The sequence below is a fragment of the Ptychodera flava genome, chromosome 19 (genome assembly GCF_041260155.1).
Source record: "Ptychodera flava strain L36383 chromosome 19, AS_Pfla_20210202, whole genome shotgun sequence".
Classification (NCBI taxonomy): Eukaryota; Metazoa; Hemichordata; class Enteropneusta; family Ptychoderidae; genus Ptychodera; species Ptychodera flava.
Genome location: NC_091946.1, coordinates 35,917,074 through 35,927,775, shown reverse-complemented (window position 1 = coordinate 35,927,775; position 10,702 = coordinate 35,917,074). Strand labels below are relative to the sequence as shown.

General features: G+C 40.2%; 1 protein-coding gene across 1 annotated transcript; it reads right to left on the bottom strand.

Moving 5' to 3' along the window:
- Nucleotides 1–1,310: 1,310 nt before the first annotated feature.
- LOC139119401 (cell division cycle protein 20 homolog) lies at nt 1,311–10,137 on the bottom strand. Its single transcript, XM_070683196.1, has 11 exons — nt 10,050–10,137; nt 9,688–9,875; nt 8,829–8,997; nt 7,634–7,845; nt 6,880–7,011; nt 6,149–6,342; nt 5,160–5,254; nt 4,293–4,518; nt 3,491–3,616; nt 2,668–2,785; nt 1,311–1,876 (listed from the first exon to the last, which is right to left on the bottom strand). The coding sequence occupies exons 2-11, from the start codon at nt 9,791–9,793 to the stop codon at nt 1,686–1,688; spliced, it is 1,569 nt and encodes a 522-aa protein (XP_070539297.1). The 5' UTR covers nt 9,794–9,875; nt 10,050–10,137; the 3' UTR covers nt 1,311–1,685.
- Between the last annotated feature and the right edge of the window lie 565 nt (nt 10,138–10,702).

The window sequence follows — 10,702 nt, the reverse complement described above, 5'->3', positions numbered from 1 at the left end:
CACGTGACAAATGCCAGAAAAATCCACCCAACAGCTGATCCAGTCTCGATTACTTGTTAGAATAAAGTATAACCCGAGGAGCGCCTTTGATATATTCTATGTAATTACTTCATGCCTGTCTGTCTGGGGGGATATACTTCGAAAGCATGACTATTACAAAGAAATACGGGCAGATGCCGCACAACGTTTTCTACTTCTCAATGGAATCCGAATGTAAATTACGCATTTCTGACGTTGTAGGCTACTTTACAATGTTGTGTTAATGCTGCAAAGTGACGACTTTAATATGAACATGAAATTAAGAGCCAAGAACTTCCCGGTAGTTGGCATAATTCATGTTGACGAAAATGAAGCTCCTTTTCACCATTATGTTCACAGCTTGTAAAGTGTTTTACCAAAGTGTGGTGTGTGAAAGACAAATGTCCGACTGGCGTTTTCTGAATAACAAGGTGATATTGATGATACTCTTTCACAATCCACTCACTTTGATGGTGAAAACGTGATCTAAGCGACACTGTCAGCTTGTATCTTTCAAATGGTAGGATAGTTACCCTTCTATTATTCAAGATAAATATTTGAGGTTGCCCTAACATCGAACCTAGACGAACAAGATAAACTAGATACACACGCCAGTGAATTTGTCAGAATATGTGGATCACTGCAGTCGCCAAATGTTATTCAGTCAGTCTGATTACAGCACAGTGTACTTATTTCCAGTGTTCATTTAACATAGGGTGTCATTGTCCTCGTTGGGAATTTAAAATGACAGCTTGTGGTCTTATTAAAATCCATTCAACTTTCACCATACAGGCTTCATGATGTACCTAAACCATTTTCACAATTACGCAACATAACAAACACATAGTATATTGCTACCAAACACCACACGTAGATAAGCAACAGCAACTAGACCGCCATATGTGTGAAGCAGCTCGTCCGCTCACAACATCGTAACAGTTACACAAATATTAATGCTACTCAAAATTTCAAGTTAAAACCACATCGGTTAAAATACTGGCGACCTATCTCGGTTTAACAGGCCATGAACCGGGCCAAATCCCCAGTCAACCTGATCAAACAATTGATTTAATAAACTCAGGGTCACAGACCAACGGGGTATTCACTGTGTATTGACACGTTTTTGCCAGAGCAAACTAAGGCAGTTACACGTTCAGACATACACAGAGTTGCTGGTTATGAAGCTCTACTGGAGAACCTCCCCAACGTAGAGGGCATACTTCACTAAGATGCAGACAGAACGAGGGAGTCGGGCATTGCCAATTCACTTTCCAAAAATTAGACTTGCGATAAACGTTATTTGTCAAAACTTTATTCAAATTTCTAACACCAAAGAACAGACAAACCGAAATATGACACTATAAAAGCGATTTCACAGCTCGGCAAATAAACTAGACGGCACACTAAACGAACTCTCACAAATATAAATTTGACATCAAAAGTATTCATTTCTATGAATAAAATATACAATAAATTCAAAAGTAGACTATATTATAATAATCTCTCATTTGTAAACATTGCACTTAACTCTATAATCTTCAGTTTAAAGTCCTTGAACATACACTGTGGTTTTCGTTAACAGAGTAAGATCTGCGGTCAATTGCGTCTCACAGCTTTTGAAACTTCTATTCTACTCGGTTCGTGTGAACGTTACTCCCTATGCCATTTCACCTGATCGATCGCGTTAAAGCAGGCATGCCGCCATCTTTTTTAGCATCAGCATTGGCGTTAGCTGACTTTTTACTCTTCCTGTCGGCCTTGAAACACTTCCAAATCTGAAAAGTCTCGTCCCCGCCTGCCGTGACGACGTTTTCTTCATCGGGTGACAGCGCCATGCATAGAATCCTGTCACGGTGATCTGAAAACGAGAAATCACGAGAATAGAGCGAGAATCTTACAAGTTTTTGTTATTCCATTGTATCGTCACTTTTGCATAACATTTACATTCTTTGACAAATACCAACGTAATCAAAAAGATCCGTCCCGGGTTACCATGTAAATTGATAACTGACTATTCTGCTACCGATAGTACATCTATTTGACCAAACGTTTTGAATTTGATGAACAGTTTTTGCTGTTGTTACACCAAGGTGATGGCCATATCACTCTGCAATTATTGACAATCTACAATCGACGCTTCTTGTAGAAATCTGAAAGAAATTAAAGGGGCCAGTAACTGTTCATCATTTTTCTTTTGTTGTGTATGTCAATTACAAGATCTTGTTCAACTCCACACAGCATGTTGAAACACCATGGTACCAACTACTTAGCTTGAAAACACAGCGTCTATAAGTGTAAAGGTGCAGTTGTTGTTTACGTTTGAATTCCAGTCCGGAGTCCGGACCAGCATTCATTGGTTAATAAGAGCAATGCCCTCTACATATGTACAGGCTGAGTTGACAATCTGAATATTGTGTACCTCAACATGCTACGGAAAGTAGAACAAGAAACTCTAGTTGATATATTGAAATAAAAAATAATCAAAAAATTATCAAAAGTTACAGCTTCTGTTCCTTTAATATTACTACCGAGAGTCTCCCGGCGACCTTTAACCCTAAACCCCACGCCAGAAAATTTCATCACCCGACGATTCACATTGTATACAACTTATAATCCACAGCTGCATAGCATCCGAGATATTTCACATACTTTTCAAATCTACTACTTTCTTCATGGTTGGGTATTTCCAGATAGACAGTTGATTATGTTTATATCCGTGAGATGAAACCAATTCCTTATATTCCCTTGACCAGAGAATTCCCGATACCTTGATAAAAGAAAAATGCAGACGTCATTCTAATGGAATGATACAAGTTCAAAGTCAGTCGATAGCAAGGTTTGTCAAGGAGGAATCGGAAAGGTCTTCATATGCTGAAAGTTTGTATCTAGTAACTTTAATCTGGTAAATTTTTGGTCAACTTGTCCAAAAATAATCCCATCTCGTCCAAATGTCAACACTACCCTAACTAGTTTCAGTTAGATTTGTTAGAACCTGTCACGTTGGGCAGAAGACTCGGTGACGGGGTAAATCTGGCGATACAAATGTTAGAGGTGAGAATTTCAATGGGATTGGCGTGTACATCCCTTTGAACATGTCAGACGAAATTAATCTATTCGTCTAAAAAACCTTCCCTTCAAACAACAATTATACTCAATATGCAGTACTAGTTATGCTGAATTTGATTGTAGTCATCGCCAGAAGTTCTGAAGATTTCAGAGTCTTCAAGATATTCGTAAGACACTTGGAAGAGCGCAACTTTAGATAAAATATTTCTAAAAGGTAAATTCTAAGACCATACCAAACTTATTTAGGGCAACTTCCCCTGTAAAAGAAACTTTGCTCAATACATGTGGCCGGCACTACACTTCCTAATATCTTTCCCGTCATTGCAAAGATAACTGTTACGAAATGTAGATGTTGATCATCTGGAAAACAGCCTTGACATTTGTAACGTATAACAACGGAATTTACCTGTGAACCTGTGTCGATTGTATTCAGACACAATCCGGTGTCGCAATTCCAAAACCGTATTGTTCGATCAGCGGTACCTCCACCACTTGCTAACAAGTTTGATTGCCATGGACACCAGCCGATTGCCTGCAAAATTGTCACAGATTCATGCAAAAACATCATTTTTTATCGAAAAAATTGAACGAAAGAAATGAGGGTAACAAGTGTTACAGCGACAGACTGATGGCATTGATGCATCACACGATGCTATGCAGAACCGTGCTGGTTGCTTCTTTCGAAATCAAACACATAATAACACACAAAATTCCTACTGATGTGCAGCGTGCTCGGAACGTCATATCTGATTGGTCGATCGTCACTATTCACAGTAACTTAGGGAGTCTTTTTGAATTATTTAATTATATTGATAAGATTCAGCCACCCAATTGGATAAAAGCTTCCGAAACGCTGCACATCAGCCCAAAAATCATGATATTTAGTGATCTCCCAAGGAGGGGGCCATTGTCAGAGGAAAGGTGTACAACAAATGGACAGCAGTTTCGATCCTCATGTAGACATTTGACCAAGAAAATATTGATAAAATGTAAATTTCTGACTCCTGATTTGCCCCAGCACAATTCTGACCGATCATATAGCAGAAAATGTAAAGTTTTCAGGCAAGCCCCCTTTTGCTGGTAACATTGTAGAGAGTTTATGCTTTGAATTGGCCCGGGGTACACCTGTACCAAATTCAGGACCAGGTGTCCCACACCCCGTCGGGAATCTCAAGACTCTACTCTCAGCTTTTCGTGTGTTTGCTTACTTTGACCGCTGCAGTGTGTTCTGTCAGCGAATGCAGGGGCTGTGAATCCGTGGTTGACCTGGCGTCCCAAATGTTCAGCGTGTCGTCATTTCCGCCACTGGCAAGGAGTCTGCCCGGCGAGTTCCACGCCAGGCCGCAAACGTCCTGTTCGTGGTGACCAAGTGTAGCTATGTGATGGTTCTGTATACGAACATCGTGGTTATGAATTCGTCCACTGTTAGAACCACTGGAAGGAAACAAAAATCGCAGGTTTTTTAAGTAAAAAAAGTTGGAATCCATGATAAAAGCGACTTTTGGGAGACTGGTGAAAAAAATACACCTCACAAAAATTACAAAGAAATTTTCAGGCCCACAATTTCGTTTTACTTCGTCTTTTGTTGCTTGAATGCTCACAAAATAGTTTCATAAAGAAGTACAAATAATCAATGAAAAGTCTATTTCAAATTTCACCGAGTATAGCGTATACTGTTTATAAAACGTGCGAAAAAAGGATTACTTAGACACGGTAATCCAAATATTGGTAACCGGTCTGTGGAGTGGTGTGGTGTGAAAAACTTACGTGACTGCACGCACATGATGGATACCTTACCAATATGATTACATGGGGAAGTAAATTGCGGTATTGATCAGATGTTAAATTAATACGTCATAAAAACGTCCTGTTTTACATCAAAGATACTTTAACTTTATTTTAAATAGGAATTTTACGTGCAGCAGACCTGACAAAAATTGAAACGTAAAACTTGACAAACTGTGGTTGAAAAAAATTTACGGGACATTCACAAAAGTGACACAATCTCCTGTTCAATTTAATGATGCCATTGTCCCTTCGACTCGTGTCACAAAGATAGAAAGAGTATGTCACACCTTGATAGAATGTAGGAATTCCATGACAGACTTGATATTCTTCCGGCATGGCCAGACATGCATCGTAGTTTCTTTTCAACGTCAACGTCCCATAACTGATCAAAGAGAAAAATGTATAATATATATATATCCGATGAGACAATTCAGGACAGGTCATCAATCCGTGACCTAAGTTGATGGTAGGAAGGGCGACTGGGGACATTGCAACAGGCGCAGATTGAAGGCACGAGGCAAAAAGTCATGCCAAAGAGCATAGTTTGTGTTAGGTATGTAGGGGGAGTTGGAAGTAGGGGGAGTTGGAAGCAGGGAGAGGGAAGTAGGGGGGGTTGGAAGTAGGGGGAGTTGGAAGTAGGGGGAGTTGGAAGTAGGGGGAGTTGGATGTAGGGGGAGTTGGAAGTAGGGGGAGTTGGAAGCAGGGAGAGGGAAGCAGAAAGGAGGGATACATATTTTGTTGGTCACAACAATTACAAAATTAATCTTTTGGGCGCACCGCAGTGGTTTGCTAGGTTGCCTTAATTTGTCCATTTCTTTGTTTTGGCGATACATGAATTCGTACAACAGGTGTGAAAATCTTATAAGCAAATGACAACACATTCCGACACGCAGCAGTTAAGGCAGTAATTCCAAGGAAACTTATCATCAGGCCTTCAAGGCCCGGACATTACCGTTAACACAATAACTGCCGCCCTCAACGATCAAGTTATAAAAAATGTAAACCTATCAGTATAATCCAATTTTTGTTTTCGAGAATATATAGAATTGACTATATTTTTAGTTTGAAATCCAAAACCATCTTCGATCTCTGCCTGCTAAGTTACACTTTGTCACGAGTACCACATACCTTGAACTTCGATAAAACTTCCTCGAACAGTACGTTAGTTTTTAGATTTTCATCATGTGTAACGGCAAACGCAGGGTTTGATTTTTTCCGTCAAATAATGACGGATTGTGATGAAGATTTCATGACATGCCAAGTAAAACCGTAATACCTGTACATCGCCAGATGATACACCAACAGCCAACGTACTCCAGTGCGGCAGCCAACGAACACTTGAAATGTAGTCCGGGGCGGGCACCTCCACAAGATGCCGTACCACGCCGGTGTTGGCCGACCAAAGGTACACTGAACGCCCAAGAGTGGCAGCTATGATGTTCTGGTGACCCCAGTCGACCAAGGTCAAATCTAGTTGGTAGAAACAGCAGTTATCCATTTGTTAATTTTAGAAAATGATTTCTCTCCAAGGAGAAGGGGTTATACTTCTTAGCTTGACGACCCAAGATTACATCAAGACACGTGCTGCTCAAACAATCTCAACAAGTTCAATTTGCTATGGTGAGCGGTCCATCTAAAACACGGTATGTCATGTTGGATACTGACATGCCAAATGTTTCAAGTATCAAGAAAGAAATTCCAAACAAAGGAAATAAGGAGATGTGGTTTGGAACAGTTGACCATGCGCTCTAACTCAGCTCCATTGATAAGACGGTTTGTCGATAGGTGAGGGCAATTGACCGCTAGAGGGCGCTACAAACGTGGCGGTTCGTCTCGGCGTGGACTCTGATTGAGTCTCAGTACTTTTTAGGGAGACGATATCAAATTTACCGTCGTCGATGAGATTTCGCACATTATAGTGTTTTTGACGAACTTAATTATTGTATTTCTTTAATATGCGACCTCGTGGTGTCAAGCAACATTGTTAACGATACTCGCGATACTTACAGAAATCGTTGAGCAACTCGGGAGCGTCTAGAACAAAATCGGGCCTTGTTGGGATGTAACGAGTAGACTTGGCTTGCGGTACACCGACTTTAGATGACGAACTGTACAACACCCTGAGGTTGTTATAGTAACCTGAAGAAGATGACCAAATGATCAACATCGCGAAATATATTCTAAAATCGGAAAATACGTATAAATATATTGGTAGACAGAAAAAAATCATGTTAGTGCTTCGTGTCGCGTATGAATTTCGAGAAACTGCAAATAACCTGGCACGCCCTAGACTAAAAGATCCGTCGCTCGAGGATGCTCCCCCGTAAGAGGAGGAGCGTAGAGAACGCCCCCGAGCGACGGATCTTTCAGTCTAGGCACGCCCTTGAGGCTTTGAAAACAACTTCAATGAGAAAAGCCTTTACACTTCCGGTTGATTTGTTTTTTGCAAAATTTGTGGTATTAACCACGTACACTTGCTCACTGCTTAAGTTACTCGATAAATACGAATTCAGATATTTTCAAAGCACACAGTCTACTGAATAAGATACTAGCATATCAGGGACGAGCTATTTCAAGCAATACTCGGAGCAATGTTAGTTTTAATGTGCAAAGTTAGTTTATCGAAAGTAGCAATGGCGCGTAAGGTGTTCGGGATGTCAAAGTGTAAGGTACAATTCGCCTTGTATTCGTATTTTTGACTTCATCGCCTCATGGTAGATCTTGAAATTGACCGACTGAGTAGTTACTAGCATCAAAATACCTTCAGCCGCTCTCGGGGCTTTGTTCTTGAACGAGAGAATCTTTGCGTCAGCGATCGAGTCACCATTCAAAGCAGTTGCTAGGTTTTGTTTGGCTTCGATATCTTCGTCGTCGTCTTCGTCACCGTCACCAGCCTCGTTTTCGATCCCCGATGGATGCGTCAACAGAAAGTGACTTCGTTCCATGTCCATTGTTGACCGATTTGGAATGAATCTATTAAAATGGAGGAAAAAATCACAAATAACGGTAGGCAATGATGGAATATGGTCTGGTCAAGCTTAAAGTATAGCTTGAGAAAAATCCAAGTGAAACCCCCCGCAATTTGGAAACGAGAAGAAAGACTCCGAGGTAAAAAGGCTTTGCATTAAGTGACAATTATGAATATATTTTAGTGTACTAGCTTACGTATGCAATCAAACTAACTGAGGTATACACTCGTATGGCATTTTTTCACCCAATTCCTCCCCCATGATCTAGTAGTCATACACACAGAGCTTTTATGAAATTCTGCTTTAAAGATAGAATGCTCCTCGACAAATATTCGGACTCTCAAATTTTTAAAATTTGGGTCTGCTATTATAACTTGTCGAGGCTCATTTAAAAGCGGAAGGAGCCTCGGAGTAACTTATAGTTTTCACTGGCCAGTCTGTGACATTTTAATTTACCCATAGAGTAACACAGGGATGGCGACCATTCAATATTAGGTCATTTGTTTGCAAGGTGTCCCCTATCAGAACGGGTTAAAGTTCATGTACGAAAAGTTTTAGCGAAAGTTTGTCTTTGAATTTCGAGGCTCGAACTTCGGATCCGATCGCAGACTCTTTTGTGGATGTTACGTGATACTGAGTACATAGTTAATAGTCAATACCACAAAGGAATAGATACTGATGAACCATTAATTCGTGGAAAGGGTGTTCAAGATAGGAGAGCATGCGCGGAATGACAGAAAATGCGCTGATTGAAAGTGAAAAATGGTATTTATGCTTTGTCTAAAATGAAAAGTGTCAAATTTTATAAAGAAGTGGTTAACAATCTCTGACCTCCCAAGATATAGTGGTATCCCCAAGAGAAGGCAACTGGGTTATCCTTTGAAAGTCAATTTTTTTTACAAGAGGTAATTGCAAAGTGAGTTAAATCAACAAAATTCATTACCGGCCATGCAAGGTTAACGTCGTGCAGTAATTTTCAAAACTTACCTGTCCATAATTGGACTAGTACTCTTGCATTTTGGACTTTTACTCCCATTGGGAGATTTTGCCGACCGAGGAGACTTCTTAGGCGTCCGTTTAGGAGTTTTTTGTAGAGGCAAACGAGACGGTGACATTGGCAGAGACAGGCTATTGGCATTGCCGCTGCAAATTCTTTCTGGAAAATTAAAATTACCGTTATTTTGAGCACACATAAATTTACCTTTCTTAATATCCCGCTTATCGCTACTAATAAACACCGTCCCAGTGAAATTGTTCCTGTCGAGCATTGTCGAAACTTTGATACAATTTCAACCAGTAGATCTAGGTCGGGTTACGTAAATAAGTGTTCTGTTGAATTTAGTTTTTGTTATCGATTATTTTTTTGATCGCTTGATGACAAAATTAAAATGATGATTCAGATGTATTTTTGCGACAGCATTTTACAAGTGGTATAGCCACAAACTGATGACGTCAAATCGTCATACACAATACACAGTGCAATAATTACAAGGCGTTTGTGTTTGTTGTACGGAGATTTGACGTCATCGGTTTGTGGCTATACCGCTTGTAAAATGGCGTATTCGCGACAGAAACAGTCGAAAGACTGTAAATTTCACGGAAGAACTCTTCCAAAATAGTAGCGGTCGACCTTCGCGTCGAAAAATATACCCACACCAGCCACATGTTAGAAGATATTTACGACAAATCATACCTTACGACGCTCTTCAAAATGACTGAAGTGAAACACTGAACAGCCAGTAATGTGGCAACGTTGAAGTGCTGACTGAAAGAACAACTAGACACTGAGGCTTGTTTTCTCTTGCAATAAAAGCTTGCTATTTGAGAACACAAAACTACGGTTTACCTTTTTGCTGTTTTTCTTTCCTCTGCCATCTTGGCATAGGACCACCGACCGGACCATCAAGTCTAACCAATTCATTGACTGAAGTTTCAAACTGGAAATGTGCCATTTCTGTTTTCCTCGTGTTCAGTTATTTTCTATCGGTAAGACGCAGTGTAGCTTGAGCTGTTGAGGAATTTCGACCGTGCACTCTGCAGGAAGAAACAAAGTCATGTAAAGTTAGACAAGTTTTCCCTTTCATTCCCACCATCTTATATGAAGAGGTTTTGAAAATGGCAGGTCCAGGGTACTTGACATTTTACTAAATATTAGAAAAATTTGAAACCGACTACACCTCTAGAGAGAAATTTCGTATCGTCACTCACCTAAAGCGAGAGGTTATCTGAAAACTGGTCGAACATTATCACCAGAAGGAAGGCAAATGTTCAACAGCTGTCGATTGTCAACTGTCGAAATGTTATTGGTCAATATGGCCGAATATTTGCATTTTCATAGTTGTCATTTGTATCACATTCTTTCGCGACTGTTCGATATGTAAACGACCAAAGATTCACCAGTTTCGGGATGACATTCTTTGAAGAAGTCCAGAGAAAATCAGGCCACTAAAAGTCACAAAAACATCTTATTGCAACACAATCAAATTATGCCATTCATTTTTATTTATCACAGTGAACTTTTATGTCGTACGGAGGGCAGATCTGAGAATTACGGTAAGGCCAGTTTCCGTATGTGTTGCCGATTCAGACGAGCACTAACTTGCGCCCTCTAACACGGAACGTCACCTGGCAATTCCTTTCTTTTTGCTCTCGCACTGACAACCGACACGGTATACGATACCTACCCTGCGTTTACAAACATCATCCGTCGGATGGACTGAAAAGGGTTCCAATTCAAAACAGGAATAACTTAGTAATAAAGGACAAAAATAAAACCCCAATAGCTTCGAATGCGTAATAAACCGATCTAAAAATATCCTCAGTTTTCCAAGAGTTTTCTTTGAGTAAGACCCATTAAAGAC

Coding starts and splice junctions, on each gene's coding strand:
- LOC139119401 (XM_070683196.1), bottom strand. CDS start 9,793: ATGGCACATTTCCAGTTTGAAACTTCAGTCAATGAATTGGTTAGACTT. Junction 4,519..5,159: donor AATTCCTACATTCTATCAAG/GTGTGACATACT, acceptor GTTTCCTTCCAG/TGGTTCTAACAGTGGACGAA. Junction 3,617..4,292: donor AACACACTGCAGCGGTCAAA/GTAAGCAAACAC, acceptor ACAATTTTGCAG/GCAATCGGCTGGTGTCCATG.